At 53.9% G+C, this 23299-nt stretch overlaps 2 protein-coding genes, 1 long non-coding RNA gene and 1 pseudogene across 3 annotated transcripts; 2 read left to right on the top strand and 2 right to left on the bottom strand.

Moving 5' to 3' along the window:
• Nucleotides 1–693: 693 nt before the first annotated feature.
• Nucleotides 694–2564, bottom strand: LOC120504464 (calmodulin, striated muscle). The gene is made up of 2 exons (XM_039713972.1): nucleotides 1347–2564; nucleotides 694–1225 (listed from the first exon to the last, which is right to left on the bottom strand). Exon 1 carries the CDS (start codon nucleotides 2033–2035, stop codon nucleotides 1382–1384), a length of 654 nt encoding a protein of 217 aa, XP_039569906.1. The 5' UTR covers nucleotides 2036–2564; the 3' UTR covers nucleotides 694–1225; nucleotides 1347–1381.
• A 4114-nt stretch (nucleotides 2565–6678) lies between these two features.
• On the top strand, nucleotides 6679–8342 carry LOC120504463. Its single transcript, XR_005628033.1, has 2 exons — nucleotides 6679–7569; nucleotides 7606–8342. It is a non-coding gene; the product is annotated as an uncharacterized LOC120504463 (long non-coding RNA).
• Nucleotides 7061–18881, bottom strand: NET1 (neuroepithelial cell transforming 1). Its single transcript, XM_039713971.1, has 10 exons — nucleotides 18731–18881; nucleotides 14472–14579; nucleotides 13615–13782; nucleotides 12831–12893; nucleotides 12348–12444; nucleotides 12164–12240; nucleotides 11012–11269; nucleotides 10607–10777; nucleotides 9667–9853; nucleotides 7061–9311 (listed from the first exon to the last, which is right to left on the bottom strand). Exons 1-10 carry the CDS (start codon nucleotides 18821–18823, stop codon nucleotides 8941–8943), a joined length of 1593 nt encoding a protein of 530 aa, XP_039569905.1. The 5' UTR covers nucleotides 18824–18881; the 3' UTR covers nucleotides 7061–8940.
• Nucleotides 18882–21995: 3114 nt separating this feature from the next.
• On the top strand, nucleotides 21996–22114 carry LOC120504466 (annotated as a pseudogene).
• The last annotated feature ends 1185 nt before the right edge of the window (nucleotides 22115–23299 follow it).

Here is a 23299-nt window from a genome sequence, read left to right as displayed (position 1 = left end):
CAGGCTCCCGTTCATCCTTGGGGAAAACCATCCCGGGATCAGCGGAGTGAAAAAACGCCCCGGAAATTAAACAACCCCAAAATAGAAGCAGGAAAAAAGGTCAGGCCTAAAAATACCGGGATCGGTTTGGAGTTGGATCCTGGCAGGAAATAAATAATCCAGGTTTGTGGGCAGGACTCATTTTAGCCGTTCACCACAGCAGCCCGGCGTGAGCCTGGAATTCTTTTGGCTGGATTTTTCTGGATTTAGGGATGTTGGGGCTGGGCTTTGCCCCGCTGCCATCCCAGGAGGGGAGGGAGAAGGTGCTGGCAGCGAGCGTGGGCGCGCTGGGCCCTGCCAGGACCCGCCCGGTTTTCCCGGGAAAACAACTGGGATTGCCAAAGTCCCCGGCCCCAGGGATGGGCTGAGCCGGGGCTGAAGCCGTGGCGGATCCGAAATTCCCCACAGAGCAGCTCGTTAGTGACGGAGCAGTAATTAGAGCCATTCAAATGAACTTTCTTTCCAATTCCTCTGTGGAGGGAATGATCCCATCCCAGGATTGCCCCTCATTGTGGGGAAACTGAGTCAGGGCGAGTTTGGGAAAGGTGAATCCTGCTCTGCTCGGCGTTGGGATGGGGACTGGGGATAAATCCAGTTTTTCCTAGATGGGAAGAGGGATAAATCCAGTTTTTCCTAGGTTGGGATAGGGATAAATCCAGTTTTTCCTAGGTGGGAAGAGGGATAAATCCAGTTTTTCCTAGGGTGGGAAGAGGGATAAATCCAGTTTTTCCTAGGCTGGAAGAGGGAAAAGGACTCCTGAGATCCTGGGGGTGGAGACAGATCCCAAAAGTGACGAGATTTGGGATGGGGATGGCCACATCCTGGTCTCCAGGTTTTTGGGCAGAGGGATGGAAGGGGAAGAGGATGGGGATGAGGAGGGGTTTGAACCTGACCAGGGCGATTTGAGGGAATATTTTTCAGCCGGGATCCCAAGGAGAAGCTGAATGAAGCAGCCACCAGGATGTGGGGGGACGTTTTTATTGGACTCAGGGATGTCAGGGAATTTTCAGTGGCCTCTGGAATGTCTACAGACATGAGACATCCCACGGGGACCCCACATCCATCTGCACCCCACATCTGGTGCAGACGCCGGTTGGTGACACTGGGACAAAAGAGGATTTTTCCAGCCTGGAGAAGGTGGGAGGGGATGGAGGGGCTGGGGCAGAACCACCACAACCTCTGTTCCCTATGGGGAAAAAAAAAGAAGGAAAAATTTAAAAAATAAAAACCCACAAAAATCAATTTTTCCAACCACCACCACGAGGAGGGAGAGCCGAGATCTGGGGGTTTGCCTCCCAGGGAGTTACCTGCGAGTGGAGCTGGAGCTGGCCCGCGGCGGCCGTCACTTCTCCGTCATCATCCTCACGAACTCCTCGTAGTTGACCTGCCCGTCGTTGTTGCAGTCGGCCTCCTTGATCATCTCGTCCACCTCCTCGTCCGTCAGCTTCTCGCCCAGGTTGGTCATGACGTGCCGCAGCTCCGCCGCGCTGATGTAGCCGTTCCCGTCCTTGTCGAACACGCGGAACGCCTCGCGGATCTCCTCCTCGCTGTCCGTGTCCCGCATCTTCCTGGCCATCAGCGACAGGAACTCGGCGAAGTCGATGGTGCCGCTGCCGTCGGCGTCCACCTCGCCCACCATGCCCTGCAGCTCGGCCTCGGTGGGGTTCTGGCCCAGCGAGCGCATGACGGTGCCCAGCTCCTTGGTGGTGATGCAGCCGTCGCCGTCGCGGTCGAAGAGGGAGAAAGCCTCCTTGAACTCGGCGATTTTCTCCTCCGACAGCCGCTCGGCCATGGTGCTGCCCGCGGCACGCGGCTCTGTCCCGGCACGCCGCGGCGAGGAGGAGGAGGAGGAGGAGATGGAGCCTCCTCCCTCCCTGCAGCAGCAGGAGGAGGCAGGGATGGGAATGGATCCAGAAGGTTGGGGAGCTGGGGAAGAAGAGTGACCCAACCCCCCCGGGCCACCCCGGCGCTCGTCCCGCTGCTCCCACGGTGGCATTTCACCGGGCCAGATCCCTAACTGGGGATTTGGGCTCCGTGGTTTCGGGGGGAGGCGGCAGTGGGGGTGACACACGGGATTTTCCCAGTTTTAGGGATATTTTGGAGAGGGTTGGAGCTGTACAAAGGAGTTGGAGGGTCCCCCCCCAGTCGCCCCAGGCGGTGCTGGCAGCACATCAAAGGCGCTGAGGGAGGATCCCCGTGCAGGTCCCGGCAGATCCCGGCTGGCCGGAGCTGCCGCTCCTGCTCGGAGCTGCCAGGGCCCTGAGTCACCTCCGGGCCTCCTCCAGGGCTGGATCCAGGGCGGTGACGTGGGGCTGGAGCAGGGGAGGCCTGCGGGGTCCTGTCCTGTGACTCAGGGTGCACTGAGGGATCTCCCCATTGTAAGGCTGGGTTTACTCATCTCTTACTCAGGGTGTAAAGGAGGGGATAGTGACAAATGAGGGAGTGTTTCTCCATCCGTCCATCCATGGAACCCATCCATCCATCCATGGATTCCATCCATCCATGGATTCCTTCCTTTCATATATCCATGGTCCATCCATCATCCATTCATCCATCCATCCATCCATCCATGGATTCCATCCATCATCCATTCATCCATGCATCCATCCATCCATGGAACCCATCCATCCATCCATGGATTCCATCCATCCATCCATCCATGGATTCCATCCATCCATCCATCCATCCATCCATGGATTCCATCCATCCATCCATCCATCCATCCATGGATTCCATCCATCCATCATCCATCCCTCTTTCCTCCGTGCCCACAACACTCCAGTGACCTTCACCAGCCGGATCAAGGAGCTGCTGGACGCAGAAGTTCCACAGCAGAAGACAATTTGACTTTCTCAGCTACAGGAAATCGGCACCAGTTGATCCCAGTTTAACCCAGTGAGGAATTCCTCCTATGGGATTTGGAGGGAAGGGCACAACCCAAAACCCAGCCCAGGGGACAGCTGAGGGACACCTGAGGAATGGTGGGAGAGATGTGGGAAGGGATCACCCTCCTGGGGAAAACCTCACGTGGAAAAAGCTCTGGGTGTGTGGAACGCCGCAGTTCCCGGGAGGAATTGTGGGAACCTGTCTGGTGAGAGGTTTCGGGGAGGAGGCCCTGGCAGCTCCTCCTGTGCAAGAGCTGCTCCCTAATTATCTCTGATTGCCCACACTCGCTGCTCTGCTCCGGGTTTAATCCAACCCAAAGTGGCGGGAAGAGCCCAGGGAGGCGGAGCTGGATCCACCCGGGAGAAGCAAATCCCAACAGATCTCCGGGGTCTGGAGGCCTGGGAGGGTTCAGGTGTTGGTTAAACTGTGGGAGAGGGGCTGGAGCTCACATGGGGGGATTTGGGGTCCCTGTGTCACCGGGCTGAGGGTGCAGGGCTTGTGCTGTCCGGGGTGGTGCGGATCAAAGCTGGAATCTGCTGCTTCCTTCCCATGAAATCCCCATGACTGGCATCCCAGTGGTGGCATCCATCATCTTCCATCCCATAGATCCCATCCCAGTGACTGGAATCCCATTGGTGGCATCCATCATCTTCTATCCCATAGATCCCATAGATCCCATCCCATCCCATCCCAGTGACTGGAATCCCATTGCTGGCATCCACCATCTCCCATCCCATCCCATCAACCAGCACCCACTGCCAACATCCATCATCTCCCATCCCATCCCATGGATCCCATGCCATCCCATCCCCATGACCAGCTCCCATCGTGTCCCCATGACCTCTCATCCCATCCCATCCCATCTCACGCCATTCCATTCCCATCACCCATCCCATCCCATGATCCCATGACCAGCACCCATCCTGTCCCCATCACCTCTCCATGACCAACACCCATGGTGTCTCATCCCATTCCATTCCCATGGCCAGCACCCATCACCTCCCATCCCATCCCATTCCTTTGCATCCCTGTGAGCAGCACCCACTGCCAGCACTCCCCATCTCCCACGGATCCATCCCATGGATCCATCCCATGGATCCCATCCTTACACCAATTTTCAGCAGAAGGTCAAAGCCCGCCCTTGATTTTGTCTGTGCTTAACTGCACCTCATTTATCAGGATAATTATCCCAATAAAACCTCCTGCTGGCCCATAAAATCCCATGATTTATGGCCTAATTCCAGCATGTGGGGTGGGCTGTGGGGTCGGGCAGGGAAGGGGAGACCACCACGGTGGGACCGGGAGCACGCCGCCGCCGCGGTTTTGGCAGCCGAGTTTCCCGGGATGTCTCCACCTGGAGCTGGAGAAGTTGGGGCTTTGATGAAGGAGGGCCCCGTTGAAGCCTCACACGGAGTTTTCCAGGCTCCGTGTCTGGCTTTGAGGGGCCTAATCCAGGGAACGGGGGGGAAATTCCCCCAGTCCAGAAGGTGAAAAGCTTCCAGCTGGATTCTCCCGAGGCGGCTCGGCTGCCAGCGCCAGCCCAGATGTGCACAGATGTGTCTGGGTTTGCAGCTGCAGACACGGCGGGGGGTGGGAGGGGGATGAATTCATGGAAAAAGAGAAAGTTGGGAGGCGGGGAGGGAAACAGCTCCGACAGGGAGAGCTCCGTGGGGCCCTCCTGTCCCTGCACGAGCCCAGACTGATCCAGGAGCGGCTGTGGGGAGGGGGAGGAAACTCCACAAATCCCGGCAAAAGCTACACTGAGACTGAGTGTGGAAAATGGCATTTTGGAGAGCGTGGCCTCGGGGTTGATCCCAGAACGGCTGCGAGGGTCTCGGGGCTGTTGGAGTAAAATTTGGGGTTTGGTGGTTTGTGGTTTTAGACTTTGCTTCCACGGAGATTCCCAAATCCAAGAGCAAAATGAAGAGCAGCTCCTAAAGCTGGAGAGAAGGGACCCTGATCCTGATGTCCCCGTGGAAAAGAGGCTGGGACTGGGATGTGGGAATTCTCGGAGAGGACTCTGCCCCGCAGTGACCCCGGCTCCGGGAAGGTCCCACCTGGAAGCCCTGGAGGCGTCACTGCGCTCCGGAGCTGGGCGGATCCCCAGGGCAAACACGGAGCTGGAGCTGCTCACCCAGGGCGGAGGTGCCACGTCCGCGGCACGGCACGGCCAGTCCCTTCCTGGCACAGGGATGTCACCGCAGAGTCCCCTCTGCCCTTGGGAATTTCATCCTGCTCTATCCCGGGGCTCCACAGCCGCAGAGGCACGGAGAGAGCCGGGATGCCATGGAATTCCATGGGAGGAATCCAGGGGAGCAGGGCTTGTTTAGTCTGGAAGGGAGGGCTGAGACGGCTGCACATTCCTGCAGGAGGGCCGGGGCAGGGAGAGGAACCAGCAGGAGTTGTGGGGAATCATTGAAAGGGAATTACTTCCAAAGGGAATGAAGGATTTTTGGCTGGTTTGCTGTCGGCTGCAGGATGAGGAGACACAGACTCAGCCCAGCAGACAATCCATGGGATTTCCTCTCCCTGTGCTCCACTGATACTTTTTTGCAGAAACTGTTTTTCCAGTTTCTCCCTGCTCGGGAAGGGCTGAATTCCCTCTGGATCCAATCAGCTTCAGAGGTCAGGGCTCAGCTGTAAATCCTGTGCCTAGAACTGAGCTGCTCCTTCCCTCCTCGGGGAGTGGGGCCAGCCTGGAGCTGGGAGAGATCCTGGGATCCATCAGATCCCATCCCATGGATCCCATCTGTAAATGTGTGAATCCTGTCCCTAAACCGAGCTGCTCCTTCCCTGCCAGGGGAGCAGGGCCAGCCTGGAGCTGGGAGAGATCCTGGGAGAGATCCTGGCATCCGTCAGATCCCATCCCATGGATCCCATCTGTAAATGTGTGAATCCTGTCCCTAAACCGAGCTGCTCCTTCCCTGCCAGGGGAGCGGGGTCAGCCTGGAGCTGGGATAGATCCTGGGAGAGATCCTGGCATCCGTCAGATCCCATCCCATGGATCCCATCTGTAAATGTGTGAATCCTGTCCCTAAACCGAGCTGCTCCTTCCCTGCCAGGGGAGCGGGGTCAGCCTGGAGCTGGGATTGCTGACTCTGGGAGATCCTGGCACCCATCATCTCCCATCCCATGGATCCCATCTGTAAATGTGTGAATCCTCTCCCTTAACCAAGCTGCTCCTTCCCTGCCAGGTCAGCCTGGAGCTGGGATTGCTCACCCTGGGAGATCCTGGCATCCATCAGATCCCATCCCACAGATCCCATCTGTAGATGTGTGAATCCTGTCCCTAAACCGAGCTGCTCCTTCCCTGCCAGGGGAGTGGGGCCAGCCTGGAGCTGGGATTGCTCTGCTGAGCTGCAGTGGAGCCTACACACCCCACACAAGGTCAGGCTGGAGGTTTTTGGGAAAACTGGGAAGACTGGATGGCTTTATCCTGGTACAACAACTCCCTGGAAGCTTCCTTGGGATGAGCCCAGCAGGATCCCCTTCCCAAGGATTGAACATCTACTAAATGAGGACCCTCCTGCCGATGTTTGGTCAGAAACCAGCACATCCCTCTGGGTGCCCTGGATGGCTCAAAATCCTGGCAGGGGCTCGGCGACCCTGGCAGGAAGCCAAAGCCACCTGGGAATTCCATCTCAACCCACGGAGCAAATTACCAACTCTGTATGAAGAATTACAAGTCACAAAGTTTAAGTAGCATAACAGTAGTTGTCAGAGAGTGAAAGATAAGAAATAATAAACAACCTTGAGAACAACAGCTGAAGACTTCTGACTCCTTCTTGGACAGCTGGGCTGGAAAAAGAGACTTTTAAAACACCTTGGGGTCATCACCACCAGGCAGAAAATCCTGAGATCTCCTCTGTGGGCGAGGAGAATCCCACTGCTCCCTTTCCCTGACAAACTGAGCAGAGTCCATGAACCCAGCTCTGTGCTGGACAGCAGAGCAGGACAGGGAGCTGTGACATTCCAGCTTGTCCTGCCTGGAAGAATCTTGTCCATGCAAGAATCATGGCAGGAGGAGAGGGGCTCCTCCTGGAGCCTCAGCTTGCAGAGATCTGTCTGTCCAGAGGCAGCTCCCGAGCACGGACACACCCCTCCCTCCCAGGCAGGACTCGGACCAGGCAGGAGAGGCCGTCAGGAATTTAATGGAGCTTGGCACTGGAAACTGTACAACATTTACAGAGAACCACACGCTGTGTCTATGTACACCCCTGCCCACTCCCAGAGCTCCCGGCCGGACACGGCACAGGCAACGACAATCCTTGGATGTGGAGTCACCAACAAGCTCCCCGAGCCTGCATTTCGGGATATGGCTCCCCAGTCCTGGATTTCAGGTGACAGGGATTGCAGGATCTCACTTCCCAAGCCTGGATTTAGGGATATGGCTCCCCAGTCCTGGATTTCAGGTGTCAGGGATTGCAGGATCTCAATCCCCAAGCCTGGATTTCAGGTGACAGGGATTGCAGGATCTCACTTCCCAAGCCTGGATTTCAGGATATTTCTCCCCAGTTCTGGATTTCAGGTGACAGGAAATAAAGGATCCCACTTCCCAATCCTGGATTTCAGGTGCTAGGGATTAGAGGATCCCAGTCCCCAGTCCTGGATATTGGGATATAGCTCCCCAGTCCTGGATTTCAGGTGACAGAACTGCAGGACCCCAGTCCCGGATCTCAGGTGACAGGGACTGCAGGATCCCACTCCCCATCCTGGATCTCAGGTGACAGGGACTGCAGGATCCCAGTCCTGGATTTCAGGTGACAGGGACTGCAGGATCCCAGTCCTGGATCTCAGGTGACAGGGACTGCAGGATCCCAGTCCTGGATTTCAGGTGACAGGGACTGCAGGACCCCACTCCCCATCCTGGATCTCAGGGACACCCCGCCGTGCTCAGAGCTGTCACCACTCTCCTTCCCACAACACCCTGCAGCGCCATTCCCAAGCCGGGTCTTTCCCTGGATTTTCCCTGATCTTTGGAGTGCTAGAAGATGGCAGTGCTGCCACCCTGAGTATTTACAACCACTCCTCCTCCTCTCCTCACACCTCCAACACTTCCTCTCCTCTACCTTTCTACCACATGCAAGAACCCCTTGGTTGCCTCCAAGTCCTGCTTCCCGTTGGGAAGCGTTTCATTTCCAAAAGGCAACAAAAACACGGAATCTACCTTCGCTCCCTGCTACCCCCTCTACTCACTGCTCCCCAACCCTTTACAACGTGCCTACAACCTTCCTACACCCTAGAGTAAAGCAGTTCTCTTTCAGTAGTGTCTCCCCCCAGCCCGTGGATTGCTCCGGGGTGATGTGAGGGACAGTTGGGATGTCACCCCTCGGAGCACGAAGGATCAAGTACTGGAAAGGAAATGCCAAGTCTGAGCAACAAAAATACAAAAATAAAAAATAAAAAAACCAATCAAAGGAAACAAAAAAAAAAAACCACCCCAAAATCCCAACCCCCAAACTTGAAACAAAACTAATAAAAAAATTAAATAGTTGGCAGGATACAAGAGTGAGACAGAGGAATGTACAAAGGACACACAGAGATCAAAGATTCCAGTAGGTGAATTGAGAACCTGTTGAACCTGGGGTCTGTTTTTGTAGGGTTTTTCCTTTGGGAACATGCAAATTTGCAGGAATTACCATAACCACACACCAGAGTGACTCCAGGTGTTGAGTCCTTTCAAGGACTTTTGCGGTGTTGATCAAAACCCCTGGTGCTGCCCAAAATTCCACTTTATTTTCCACCCTCTACCACAGCTGTGGAAAACTTCAGGAACCCAAATTTGCTCTTCAGATTTACCACGAGGGTTCTGGAAACCCCTCATGGATTCAAAGAGTAAAAACAGACCCCAGCTCAACAGTAACTGCACACCAGTAGCTGCCATTCCAACATAAACCCAGGATCTGATCCGCGGAGCGGCTCCCAAGGCGCTCCCGGCACAAAAATGTACAAAAATTATTTATAAATTAACAGTTTTCCCCCACCCCAGGGTGGCACCAGGGCTCCTTTCCCCCCTTACACCAGCGTTTCTTTCCGCTTCCCGCTGAGCTGCTTCTCCCTGGATTTCCTGTGCCCGGATGAGGTTCTGTGGGATCTCACCCCCCTGGCTCCCTCCGAGTCCAGCGCGGCCGCGCTCCCATCCAGCTCCATCTCGGATATTCCCGGCTGGGCTGGCACATTGGGCACAGAGGGGTTGTTCTCCTCGGACTCCTCGCTCAGCTCTGGCAGCTCCGTGAGCTCGGGGCTGGGAATGTTCCTCTGGAAGGGGGCGATGGCCGTGCGGATGCAGTTCACCCACTGCTGCTTGTGGAAGACGTCGTTGGCCTGCAGCGTGTGGGACTGGCCCGGGCTGGGCTCTTGGAAACGCACCCGGAAGATGTTTTTGGCTGGGGATAAAGGGAAAAGCACATCAGCTCCGAGTTGGTGTTTAGAGGTTCCATTGGTAGGTTTGAAATCCCAACAAACCCTCCCCCCAAATCCCCAGAATCCAGCAGGGAGACTGTGGGAACTCAGCACATCACTCCGGATGTCCAGAGCTACCGAGACAACCCTTGGGGGGCTCGGAGGCCCTGCAATGTTGCCAAAAGTACCTGGTGGCTTGACTTTGATCCCTCTAAAGAAATGACACCTGAACGTGAGGAAATGAGAGAATTTCAGGCCCCCGGCAGGAGACAAAGATGTTTCCTAATCCAAGCCCCAGCTGGGAATTCATGGCCACCACGGGGCTGACTGCATCCGTACCTTTATCAGAGTTTCCAAAAGCTCCTCGGAAGGAGCCTCCCATTTTGACATCTCCATCCTGGAGGTCCTCAAGGAGCAGCTCCTGGACAGGGATGGGCTGGCGGTACACCTGGAACGCCTGGCGCTCGTTGCGGCTCACCGGCCGCGTCAGCACCAGGATTTCTTGGAAGAGGAAAACGTAGAGCTTCTGGAAGGGAAAACATTCCAGTATTCACTCTCCATTCCATGAGGTCACACATCCTGTGGGATTCAAGGCCACTTTATCTGCAGTTTCACCCACAGTAATTTTCAGAGTCTCCGGTGACAATGCCAAGGTCTGGCACACACCAGGATTACATCAGCAGCTTTATTATTTTATTGATCCCTAGAAAGGGAATGATGATTCCCAGATGCCCGGGATAGGATGATTAGGAGCCATATCTTTCCTGTGTGCATGGAATGCCTCGTGTGCAGGAGTTAAAGCAGCCAATTAAACAACACCACCAAGCCCAATCAACAGAGAAAACATGAGAAGATTTGAGGTTGAAGTCAGGACAAAAGGCAAAGCCCGGAGTGCAGGGGTGGGAGATAAACTCCAGGCCCAGCCCAAAGGCAAACAGGCTTTTGCAGGAACCCTTTTGTTTGAAGAGCCAGGGCTCCTAATGGGGAATGTCAGAGCATTACTGGGAAGTAAACAGTGGCAGGAAATCCCTCTGGATGGAGAGCACTTGCTGTGGGCATTCTGTGCTAATGATTTTCCAGCTTCCCAAAGGCAATTGTGGAGCTGTCAGCAGGAAACTTTCCCTTACACCCTGAAATGAGGCTGACAATTAAGGGATTTTCCTGTGCTCTTTTGTCCGATATCCAAACTATCCCTAAGGATGGAAGGCTCCCTGCTCTGAGTTTAAACCAGCTCTGAGGGAAGGTTTGAGAATTAATTAGTAAAAAAGAAGGGATTTACGTGTCCATTTTTATTCTTCAGCTCCCCGTGGCACAGTAAAGCTTTGCTGCCTTCAATCCTTGGATCCTTCTGCTTCTCATCCAGGTATTCCAGCTTGTCAATGTAGTACTGGCACTCAGACTCGCCCTTCTTCAGGTTGATGTCAGCGAGGACTCCTTGGATTATGGAGATCTAAAAACCCAAACAAATGATTAAGAGGGATTAACTTCTTCCCTGTGTGACCTCTGCTTGTGCTCCTTCACAACTCCAAAGGGTGCAATCCACATGGATTGATCCCTCACTTTCCCTGTCACTTTGTGCCCCTCAAGAAAACCCCCCTGGGGGAACTGCTGAGGGTTTAAGGAAGGTTTCTGGAGCTCCCACATCCCATCCCTGGGTCAGAAGAACCCAATCAGGATCACTCACAGCTTCCTCCAGGATGTGGATGTCGGGGTGGTCTTTGGGAGTGTGCCTCAGGATCTCCTTGAGGAGCAGGGGGTATTTGACCAGGCGGCTCCGAGGGATGTCCAGGAAGCTCCAGAGGTCCAGCTTGCGGCTGAAGGGAGACTCCAGGCAGCGCTGCAGGAAATCCTGCACTCTCCTGTCCTGCTTCTTCTGATCCAGGAGGGCTTTGGCTGCCAGCTGGTTGCTGCAGTAGCCTTTGTAGGCGTGGAGTCGGGGTAACTGCAGGGAACAGAGCAGATTTAGGAGTCAGATTCCCTGTGGGAAAAGCTGATGTCACTCACATGGCAAACTCACGGAGTTCTACAGCACTCACTGGGGTATTCTTCCCAATAAAAAGATAAAGGAGGATCTTGTGAGGAGGATGAGCACAGGGAGCCCATGAAGCTCCCAGTGTTTGGATGAGCACAGGGAGCCCATGAGGCTCCCAATGTTTGGATGAGCACAGGGAGCCCATGAAGCTCCCAGCGTTTGGATGAGCACAGGGAGCCCATGAGGCTCCTAATGTTTGGATGAGCACAGGGAGCCCATGAAGCTCCTAATGTTTGGATGAGCACACAGAGTCCATGAAGCTCCCAGTGTTTGGATGAGCACATGGAGCTCATGAAGCTCCCAATGTCTGGATGAGCACAGGGAGCCCATGAAGCTCCCAGTGTTTGGATGAGCACAGGGAGCCCATGAGGCTCCCAATGTCTGGATGAGCACACAGAGCCCATGAAGCTCCCAATGTTTGGATGAACACACAGAGCCCATGAAGCTCCCAGTGTTTGGATGAGCACAGGGAGCCCATGAAGCTCCCAGTGTTTGGATGAGCACAGGGAGCCCATGAAGCTCCCAGTGTTTGGGATTAGCAGGGATGACACTTCTGGAATCACACTGGGACAAGGAGTCCAGGAGACACAGACATTTCAACACTTAATAAGCAAATCATTCCAAGTCTCTGTGGTGAAACTGGGGCAAATTCCAGCTGACAGAATCCCATTGTTTTCAGCACTGCCAGGATTTCCCTTCCAGTCTTACAGTGATGGCCACAAAAGCCCCAGAGCTTTGCAGCTCCTGCCTTTAAATGTTCTCTAAGCTCAGTTTTAGCCTGTTGATTCCAAGTTCTGAACTCACCCATTTCACAAGGATAGGCCCAATCTGCTCCACTGTTCCATCTGGTTTTGTTGCTTCTCCCAAACTTGCCAGTAAGTCTGGAATGGAAATGGGGAAAGAGGAATTGCACCAATGCCTTCACAAGTAACAGGAGAAAGCAGAGAGGTGAAACCCCAGCAAGCACAAAGCACCCAGCTGCTTTTACCTTCATGCAGAGGAATGTAGGAATCCAAGTCCCCAAAAATGTGGGTGAGCTCCTCCTCAGACATGATGGAGAGTTTCAGCATGGGATCGTGGTAGGCCTGTCAAATAAAATATATTCAAACGTGCCTCAAAGCTGATGATTTAAACTGATTTATCAGGTGAAAGAAGTGAAGGCAGCAGAAAGAGTAACACTGATTTGATGCTGGAATATTTACTCTGTGTGAAGCATGGAGGACTGAAATGAAAAGCATTTTCCTGTCTGAACTATTCCCAGCTGGGAGAGGGAGTCCCCAAGCAGCCCTGCACAATCCTTTTATGGCTGGGTTTGCTGCAATCATACCAGTGCTGACGCCAGCTTTCTGGGCCAGCTTTCAAACTGGGGGTTCTGGGGCTGATAAAGCTCCCACGTCATGTTTGCAGGTGAAAAAAACCCCTCATTATTCCCTGGAATGTCGTCACTGAATGCAGGAAAAATCCCACTCACCTTTCTGGCCAGCTTCAGGTCTTCAATCAGGTCCTGCTCCCCCCTGGACATTTCATAGATGGCCTGGGAGGAAGGGGTAAAGCACCCAGAGTTATTTGGAATGCCAGCCTTGCTCAGAAAGAGCCTTTCAGCCCCCGTGATGTACAGCCTGCCCTGAACAGGCTTTGGCCACCCCAGTGCCTTGGTGGCACCTGGGCATGACAACCCCGAGGAAACCTGCTCTCCCAGCCCTGAGAAAGCAGCCTGGCTTCCAAGGGTGTGAAAGCCCTGCTGGCCCCTGCACGAGCCAAATTAAATACTAGAGCCTTTTAAATCACTGCTTTTTGCCAGGCAAGGCTGCAGACACAAAAGCCCCGAAACCGCAGAGGTCAAATCCCAGGCGGCTTCCGGCGGCTCCTGTGCCGTCTCCAGAAGATTTGTCCAAGAACTCCAGGAAAAAGGCAAGCCAAGGCCTTGCTGCTTGGCTTCCCACCAATTGTCAGGAGCTTTAGGAGAAAGACAGCTGGCTCTGCGAGGAACCTGAGGTTGGGGCAGCTGCAGAGCAGCCAGCGGGGCCGGGGCTGGGATTTCAGGAATGCCGTGGAAAGTTTGGCATCTCCGAAGGGTCACACTGGGGAGATGAATTCCAGAGTGGAATCCACCTTTTCCCATGGCTGATGCAGACATAAATCTTATGTTTAGGTGCACAGGAAGCTGCAGCCCCCCCAAAGGCTGTTACTCCTTTCCCAGCAAGGGAAGGCACAAAAGGCTCAGCTGCTGTTCCCTGTTTTCCAGGGGCAGTTACCTCCTGGCGCTTGATTTCCTTGGTGCTCAGGGATTCTTTCGTGTTGACATCCAACATTTCAGACCAAAGGACGCTGTTCCTTCTCTTGGGGGGAGTAGGAGCAGCAGATCTGCTGCATGACTTCTGGGCACAGCCAGGGGATTTGCTGTCGCTGCGAAGGGTGAACGACTGCGGGGATTAAAAAGAACCATGAAAAACATTAAAAACAAACACGGAGAGCCAACATTTCAGGAGTGTTAGATTATCCATCTATTCATCCTCCTGGGTTATCCAGGGCAGGAAAACACACCCAGACACTTTTCCTCAGATAAAGGAAAGCTTTAATCAAGCTGCTGAGAAAGGCCAGAGCTTGGCAAGGCTTTCCATGCCCCTCTGCCTGCCCTGATCCGCTGGGGAGGAAGATGGGAAGGCAAAGCTTGGCTTTATTTCCAAGCTATGAGGAAGTAAATAAAGGAGGATCATAACTCTTGCTCTGAAGAGGTTAATGAGAAGCCACTTGAACTTTGCCCTGGTGTTTTGCAAGGTTTCTGAAGGGCAGACGTGCTGTTATCTGCAGGTGAGGGCACAGAGCTCCTTGGCACACACTCTGTGCCAGCGCTGGGCAGCAGGGTCAGCTCCCTCATGCTGCAGCACACGTGTGCCCGGGGCACTGGATCAGCTCTTTATCTGCAGCAGTTGATTTTGTTTACTGTTGAACCTGTTTGCACAGCACTTTACACCCGTGCTCTCCTGAGGGAGCATTTCCATCCCCAAGGCCCAGGAAAGTGCACACAGAGCTCCAAGAGACACCCCAGAACCCTGCTCCACCCCATTAACCAACCCCTTGCCCAAATCTCCAGGTTTTGCTCTGTTTTTACCTGGATTGTCTGCCCAAAGCGCCGAACTGCCCCATTTCTGACAGGAGAGATCAGGTTAGCCAGGGAGGTGACTCGTGCTAAAGGCCGGACCCGTTTGGTGCTTGGCTCCTGCAAAGCGAGCACAGAACAAATTGTCCTGGCTGTGCCTCCCTCGGAAACTTCTCAGGCAGCTTCCAAAAGCACAAACCCACTTAAGGAGTGGCAAACACAGCAAGGAGAGTGTTTGGAAGCAGCCATTCATCTTTCAAGGCTATAAATATTTGTCTGAACTTTAAGGCAGCAATTAAACTGCAGAGGTTTTTGCCCAGTGTTAAAAGAGGTGAGAGAACATCAGTGAGAATTCAAAATAGGGCTCCAGCAGGGACTGTTATGCTTTGAACAGAAATAGATTAAAGTGTTCTCTGACACTCTGTGGCAGCTAAAGACGGAGCTGGGATCTGCTTCTCCATTTTCTCATCTTTTCCTCTGGAGAAAGAATGTGTTTTTCCATTTTATTTTGGAGAGCAGGGCAGCAGTGGGGGCCCAGCAGAGCCTCGGCAGCTCCTTTAACACAACCACAAGCTGAACATTCCTGTGAGGGACACGCACACAGATAAAGCTGAAATCCCTCTGTTTGCAAAGTTTCCTCCTCCTCCTGCTCTCCCCCACCTCCTCAATGACTGCAATTTTTCTTACACGTTGTTTAGATTTGAAAGTTGGAGCTTCTGCTTTTCCCCACCGCTAATCCCTGCCGGGAGCTCAAGTCTGTCCTGACCCAAGCGCTGCCAAGAAAGAGGAAACGCCCCTGGAAAGCTCCTGCTGCTTCAGTTTTGAAAATTCTGTTGGCAACTCGACGTGTTGGACATCAAAAACATTGTGTGGTGAGGGCTGGGCAGGAAAGGTGTGCACAGGGAAGAGATGGGCCCCGAGTTAAGGCCTGGAAAGGGCTGCAGGATTGTCCTGGTGCTCCCAAACATCTGGCACGGGGTTGGACGTGACTCATCCTCAGCACCAAGCTCAGATCAGGACAAGGAAGCACAACAGCCTCAATTTGGGTTCATCTCGGTTAAAACTGGTTAATTATTGCTGAATTTGTACTGTTCCAAAAGGCTGTGGAGGCTGCTGAGGACGAGCTCTGGGCTGTTTCCATTCCCAGCCCAAACGCTCTGCTCAGAAGTGACAAATGCTGAAAACAAAACCCAAAAAAAAAAAAGAGGAACAGGAACACCCAGAGCTGGATTCCAGTCATGAAGACTGAAGGAGCACAAAAGCTACGTGTGTGTAAGATCTGATTTCAGCAACTTGAGCCCAGCAGCAGCCCTGCCCACACGCGGCGTTGGGCAACGGAGGAGGAGGAGGAGGAGGAGGAGGTGAGCTCACCCTGAGCTCAGCCTTCAAACTTGCAGGGGGGAACATGAAAAGAAACAATTTATGAGCCGTGCAGGAAGAAAAGAGCTCTTGGCACAGCACAGGGCTGTGCTACAAGCGTTTGGGGAATGTCGGAGTTAGGAGGGCACCATAAAAATGGAGAAAAGCTGTGAAAGTGTCCTCGAGCACAGGATCCTCAGCTGGGTTTAAGGGGGACACCAGGAACTCCAAGGGGGGACACCAGGAACTCCAAGGGGGGACACCAGGAACTCCAAGGGGGGACACCAGGAACTCCAAGGGGGGACACCAGGAACTCCACCCAAGGGGGACACCAGGAACTCCTCCACTGAGCTCAGGACAGGGACAGCCAGGGAAAGTTAGGCCGGGCTCAAAGACAACAAGGAAGGTTTAATTTATTGCAGATGTTTCTGAGTAGAAGAAAAGGGAGGTGTTTACTTCTGGAAAGCGCAGGATAAATGCAGGATGGATAAATAAAGGGATGTGGCTTAGGGAAGCTAGGACTGAATCAGGGAAGATGCAAGCACAAAGCCACCCACGGCTCTGGCAAGGCCAGGGATAAAAATAACCTGGAAAAGCAAAATGTGACACTGCAAACGAAAAGCAAGAAACCTCCAACAGGTCAGTGGTGAGGGGTCAGCTCTGCAGAGATCCAGTGACAGTGTGGGAATGTGGGAATGCCTTCCCTGCACATCTGTGCCCGCCTGAAGTGACACGTGCACGTGCCCAAGGGCTGGCAGCAGGAATTCCTCAGTTCTGCTCAGCAAAAGGCCATTTTTCCTCTCTTAAAGGAGGAAAAAAAATTTAAAAAAAAAATCCCATTTGTGTCTGAGCGCTCCTCAGACACTCCCCGACTGCCAAAAAAACCCCATCTGGCTGTTCTTCTGGTTTGATGCAGAGCGGGGAGGAGGAGAATCAAACCCCCGCTTTTGGGAACTCCCCGGCCGGGCTGTGCTGAGCCCGGGGTCACGGACTGACTGCCCGCTGTAAGCCGAGCCCGCGGGCGGCTCCTGCTGCGGATAACTCGGGCTCAGGAGGGGCTTTTTTTAGCTCTCTACTTGCAAACAATGACTCTCCTGTCTCCACGCCGTCTTCCTTACAGGAGCCAGATTACAATAAAGTCTGGGAGGTTTCTGTAACCATCCAGGGGTGTTACAGCACTCGCAAATAATTAAAACCCCAGCGGGGTCAACAGCTCCATCAGGAAATATTATTTTTCCAGAGGACTCTTTATTAAAATTGAGTTAGTACATCACGGGAGCAGCCACTAAAGCTAATTTTGTGCCAGGCGAGATTTCACACCCCTGAAATTCCTTCAAGTGCTTCTAAGTGCAGGTTAACTCCTGAAAAGATTGCACCTTGCTGGAAAGAAAACCAGGCATTACTTTTGAGCAAGGGTTTGTTTTTTTTTTTTTCCCCAGCAGCACGCCCACAACCTTTCCCCTGTGCTGGGTAATAATTAGTGGTTTTTACGAGGATCCCTTGCTCGGGTGCAATTCCTACGTGCCGCACACGGCTCCACACAAGCACGGTGAGCAATGGCAAAACCACGCGTGACAGAAACTTTTCCTCCCGAGCCAATTCAGCAAAAAGGGGATTTTAGTCAGCAGCCTGAGTAATTCCTGCCAGAAATCATCAACCAGCTGACCACCCCCATGGAGGATTCACGCAGAGCCCCAGGATGGACAACCAGCCCATTCCCAAATCCAACAGCCCACTCCCAACCACACTGCGGCTCAGACAGAAGCGTTGGCTCACTGCAGAATTCAGAATTAGGGGCGGTTCACTCCCCTCCCAGAGCTCTGGTTTCTGTTACTTCTCCCCCAACATCTGGTTTCCCTTTTGCACAATGAGATTGCCCAAGTTTGGCTGTCGCAAAGCCGGGATTTGCTGAGCGCGGTGACTCGGCGCTGAGCCCTCAAACCCCAGCCATGTCTGGAGACGCCTTTTTTTTTTTTTGTTTTAACTTTTCCACCTCATCTCGCCACTAATCCGAGCAATAAACCCAGCCCAAGGCAGCCGGGCCCTACCTGGCTGCTGAACTTTTGCTCCTGTCGCAGCAGGAGGCTCGGGAACACCTACGAGGAGCGCAATTACTGCCATCAGCATAACAACACGCGATAAAAATAACAATACTTCCATCGGACACTCCAGCCCGCAGCAGGCCGACAAACCCCGCCAGGGGCTTCGCTAAGGTTTAATCGGCAAATAAGCACCTAATTAGGAAAAATCCTGTCAGTGCAAAGAGCGCTGAGAGATAGGCGATTTCATAATGGAATGAGGCGATTTTTAAATGAGAACAGGCGAATTTTTGATGAAAAGCCACCTGGGGGGAGCGGGGTCAGGTGAGGCACCGAGGCTGGTTTTGGCTCACGCTTTGGGGACTATGAGCTTAAATATGTATGTATCTGTAACGTATACAGACGTATATACATGTATATAAACCGTGTATATATATATTTATATAAATATATAGATATACACGGATTTAAACATATATACAGTCTATAAATCGCTGGGTGAGGCGACGACATTGGTTGTGGCTGCCTGGTCCCACTCTTTGGGGGCTATGAGCATAAACATATTATACATACATATATATATATACACACACACACACACAAAATATATGAACACACAGATATATATATATATATATATACACACACACACACAGAAAATATAAGAACACACACAGATGAACTTAAACATACAGATATATATATATATATATAGAGAGAGAAAGGTTTTTAAACCTTTGGCTACCCCGCGCTCTGCTCGGCTCGCCCCCTCCCCTCAGACGCAGAGAGCGGGAAGCTGAGGGCGCTCCCTCTCCTCACTCTCCCCTCAACTAAACCCCGTTTTTCCCCCTCTCCAGCCCCTGCTCCGCTCACCTCCTGCTCCCTGAAGTGCTGGTTCTGCGCGTCGATGACGCGGATAGTCCTTTTGATGGGCAGCAGCCCGCCGAGCTCGTCGTGCGCCACCATGGCCGCAGGACGCGCGACCCTCCCTCAGCCCGCGCTCATCGCGCTCTGCGCCCGGCGCGCGCCGCGCCCCGAACCCCACCGCAGGGGGCGGGGCCAGCACACACCACGCCCCCTTCGGAAGCCACGCCCCGCTCCATGCCCGGGGCACTGCGGACCCTCCCGGAGCCCCAAATCCTTCCAGAATTCCCCCAAAAAACCTCGGCTGAGCGAGCCCATCCATGGGGATCCATGGGCAGGGAGCTCCCCAGGGATGGAGCAGGCTGTGCAGGGCAGGGGACAGGGCTGAGGGAGCCCATCCATGGGGATCCATGGCCACGAGATCCCAAAGGATGGAGCAGGCTGTGCAGGGCAGGGGACAGGGCTGAGGGAGCCCATCCATGGGGATCCATGGCCAGGAGATCCCCAGGGATGGAGCAGGCTGTGCAGGGCAGGGGACAGGGCTGAGGGAGCCCATCCATGGGGATCCATGGGCAGGGAGCTCCCCAGGGATGGAGCAGCCTCTGCTCTGGGGCCAGAGGTGGCACCAGGGCAGGGACTGAGGCCAGGAATTCCCCCTGGATTTGGGCAGAACTGCTGCCCTGGGCAGTGCCCAGCCCAGAGGGGCTGGAGTCTCCTCCCTGGGCCATTCCAGAGGCACCTGGACACTGCCCTGTGCCCTGGGATGGCCCTGCTGGAGCAGGCACCCACTGGGGTCCTTCCCAACCTCACCCATCCTGGGATTCTGTGAAAAATCCAGGACCTCCAAGAGACTCTGCTGCTGCTCTCCCATCCCACAAAGCCAAGCATACATTTGTTTTTTTTCCCCCCATTTTTAGTGTTTTTTCCTGGCTGGACAACCTCCTTTTAACAGCAGCTCTCCTTGCCAGCGCCGGAGCATATAAAACCTTTGCTGCTTCAAAATGTTTAAAAAATAATAATTCTTGTCTAGACCTGTGCTTTTAAGTCTGCTGTGAGCTTTCAAGCTGTGCTGGCAGGGCTCTGGGGCTGGGCTGAGCCTCTGCCCTGCTCTCCCAGGGGAGCCTGTCTCGGCAGGCCCGGCTGGGGCTGCACAGCTCTGCATTTGCTGTTTGTTTGTTCAAGTGCTTTTTATTCCTGGCACTGCTGCAAATCTCAAATAAAAGCCTTCTTGTGCTGGTAAAAATAAACTGGAGTTGATTTGGCTGCCTACCTGTGCTGACAAGGAGAGAAATCTGGGGTGGGTTCCAGCAGGAGGTTTGCAAACAGGCAGGAGGAGGGGAAAAAGGAAAATCCTGCTGTCCCCTCCCCTGGATTTTTATTTTTTTGGCTTTGTTTGCTTGTCTCAGCAAATCTGCAGCCACTTAACCTCTGCCATGCAAGGCCAGGACATTGAGGATTCCCAGAAATTCAGGATACAGAGTCTCCCCTTGCTGAAGGGACAGACTGTGACTCTTCCAGACACAAAAATGCTTTCCTGGATTACCGAAATCCGCTATTTTTAACACCAAAGTGACGCTGACTCTGGGAGGAGCAGACAACCCCTCCCTTGAACTGATCTTTTTTTAGAGAGTAAAAAAATCCTAAAATCCAAGGTCCAAGCCTGGTTCAACTCGACCTAAAGATTCAGGAGCTCTTTCTTTGCAGGGAGATGGACAAAGTCCAACTAAAAGCAGGGGATGAAGAGCCAGAGCGAGGGGAGCTGTGAGCCAGAGTCACACCGAGGTGACACCTCCTGGTGTGTCCCGTGTCCCAGAGCTGCCACGGGTGATCCCTGGCTTTGTGGTGACCTTGGGCAGGTGACACCTCCTGGTGTGTGTGTCCCGTGTCCCAGAGCTCCTCCTGCTGCCCTCTGAGGCGTTTGGTGACACTTGGTGACGCAGGGGTTGCGTTGTCCTCGTGGTGCTGCCACGGGTGATCCCTGGCTTTGTGGTGACCTTGGGCAGGTGATGAACTCCTGGTGTGTCCCATGTCCCAGAGCTCCTCCTGCTGAGGTGTTTGGTGACACTTGGTGACGTGAGGGTTGCGTTGTCCTCGCGGTGCTGCCATGGGTGACCCCTGGCTTTGTGGTGACCTTGGGCAGGTGATGAACTCCTGGTGTGTCCCATGTCCCAGAGCTCCTCCTGCTGCCACGGGTGACCCCTGGCTTTGCGGTGACCTTGGGCAGGTAAGGAATTTGTGGTGACGCAAGGCCCGGGCAAGGTGACGGTGAGGAAACGTTCCTGGCCTGAGGGGACACAGCTCCTACGGCATTACCACTGTGAGGACGCCTGATCTCGTCTGATCTTGGAAGGGTGACCCCTGGCTTTGTGGTGACCTTGGGCAGGTGATGAACTCCTGGTGTGTCCCATGTCCCAGAGCTCCTCCTGCTGAGGTGTTTGGTGACACTTGGTGACGTGAGGGTTGCGTTGTCCTCGCGGTGCTGCCATGGGTGACCCCTGGCTTTGTGGTGACCTTGGGCAGGTGATGAACTCCTGGTGTGTCCCATGTCCCAGAGCTCCTCCTGCTGCCACGGGTGACCCCTGGCTTTGCGGTGACCTTGGGCAGGTGATGAACTCGTGGTGATGCAAGGCCCGGGCGAGGTGACTGAGGGGACACAGCTCCTACGGCATTACCACTGTGAGGACGCCTGAGATCTCGTCTGATCTTGGAAGCTAAGCAGGGTCGGGCCCGGTTAGTACTTGGATGGGAGACTTTTTTAGAGAGTAAAAAAATCCTAAAATCCAAGGTCCAAGCCTGGTTCAACTCGACCTAAAGATTCAGGAGCTCTTTCTTTGCAGGGAGATGGAAAAAGTCCAACTAAAAGCAGGGGATGAAGAGCCAGAGCGAGGGGAGCTGTGAGCCAGAGTCACACCGAGGTGACACCTCCTGGTGTGTCCCGTGTCCCAGAGCTGCCACGGGTGATCCCTGGCTTTGTGGTGACCTTGGGCAGGTGACACCTCCTGGTGTGTGTGTCCCGTGTCCCAGAGCTCCTCCTGCTGCCCTCTGAGGCGTTTGGTGACACTTGGTGACGCAGGGGTTGCGTTGTCCTCGTGGTGCTGCCACGGGTGACCCCTGGCTTTGTGGTGACCTTGGGCAGGTGATGAACTCCTGGTGTGTCCCATGTCCCAGAGCTCCTCCTGCTGCCATGGGTGACCCCTGGCTTTGCGGTGACCTTGGGCAGGTGATGAACTCGTGGTGATGCAAGGCCCGGGCGAGGTGACTGAGGGGACACAGCTCCTACGGCATTACCACCCTGAGAACGCCTGATCTCGTCTGATCTCGGAAGCTAAGCAGGGTCGAGCCTGGTTAGTACTTGGATGGGAGACCGCCTGGGAATGCCGGGTGCTGTAGGCACTTGGCCAATGGCACCTGGCCAGTACCAGGAATGGCGTGGCCAGCAGGAGCACGTGGCCAATGGCACCTGGCCAGTACCAGGAATGGCGTGGCCAGCAGGAGCACTTGGCCAATGGCACCTGGCCAGTACCAGGAATGGTGTGGCCAGCAGGAGCAGGGAGGTCATTCTTGCCCTGTACTCGGCCAAGGGAGATACAGGCTAGACTTGAGGAGGAAGTTTCTAGACTTAAGGAGGGAGTTTCTCGCAGAAAGAGGGGTCAAATACTGGAATCATCTGCCCAGGGAGGTGGTGGAGTCACCATCCCTGGATGTGTTTAAAGAAGACTGGATGTGGCACTTGGTGCCATGACCTAGCTGAGGTGTTAGAGCATGGGCTGGACTCGATGATCTTAAAGGTCCCTTCCAACCTAGAGATTCTGTGATTCTGTGATTCAGGGCTGGCTCTGGGCCGGGCACAGGGATTTGTGTCCTGGGAAATTCCCTGGCTGTGGAGAAAGGCCTGAGAGGCACCAGGTCCCTGAGAGGAGCAGGTCCCAGCTGGCCACTCTGGGGTGGGATGGTTTCTGGGGGCAGCTGCATCTGTACTGGTCATCAACAGCATTTTGGGGCAAAATCCATCCTGAGTGGTGGAGATGAGCACCACAAACCCATCCCGAGGGATGGGCATGATCATAAATCCATCCCAAGTGCACATGAGCACCATAAACCCATCCTGATGGACAGAGATCATCATCATAAATCCATCTTGAGGGATGGAGATGAGCACCATAAATCCATTCCAAGTGATGGAGACAAACACCACAAACCCATCTTGAGTGATGATCACCAAAATCCATCCTAAGGGATGGAGATGAGCACCATACACCCAACCCAAGTGATGGACATGGATATCATAAATCCATCCTAAATGACGCAAATAAGCACCAAAAATCCATCCTAAGTGGTGGAGATGAGCACCATAAACTCATCCCAAGGGATGGAGATGAGCACCACAAACCCATCCCAACGGTTGGAGATGAGCACCACAAACCCATCCCAAGGGATGGAGATGAGCACCACAAATCCATCCCAGGGGATGGACATGAGCACCATAAACCCATCCCAAGGGATGGAGATGAGCACCATAAACCCATCCCAAGGGATGGAGATGAGCACCATAACTCCATCCCAAGGGATGGAGATGAT

This window comes from Passer montanus, unplaced genomic scaffold, assembly GCF_014805655.1.
Source record: "Passer montanus isolate IOZ18808 unplaced genomic scaffold, ASM1480565v1 scaffold291, whole genome shotgun sequence".
In the NCBI taxonomy this organism is placed as follows: Eukaryota; Metazoa; Chordata; class Aves; order Passeriformes; family Passeridae; genus Passer; species Passer montanus.
This window is presented reverse-complemented; position numbering and strand designations above follow the sequence as displayed.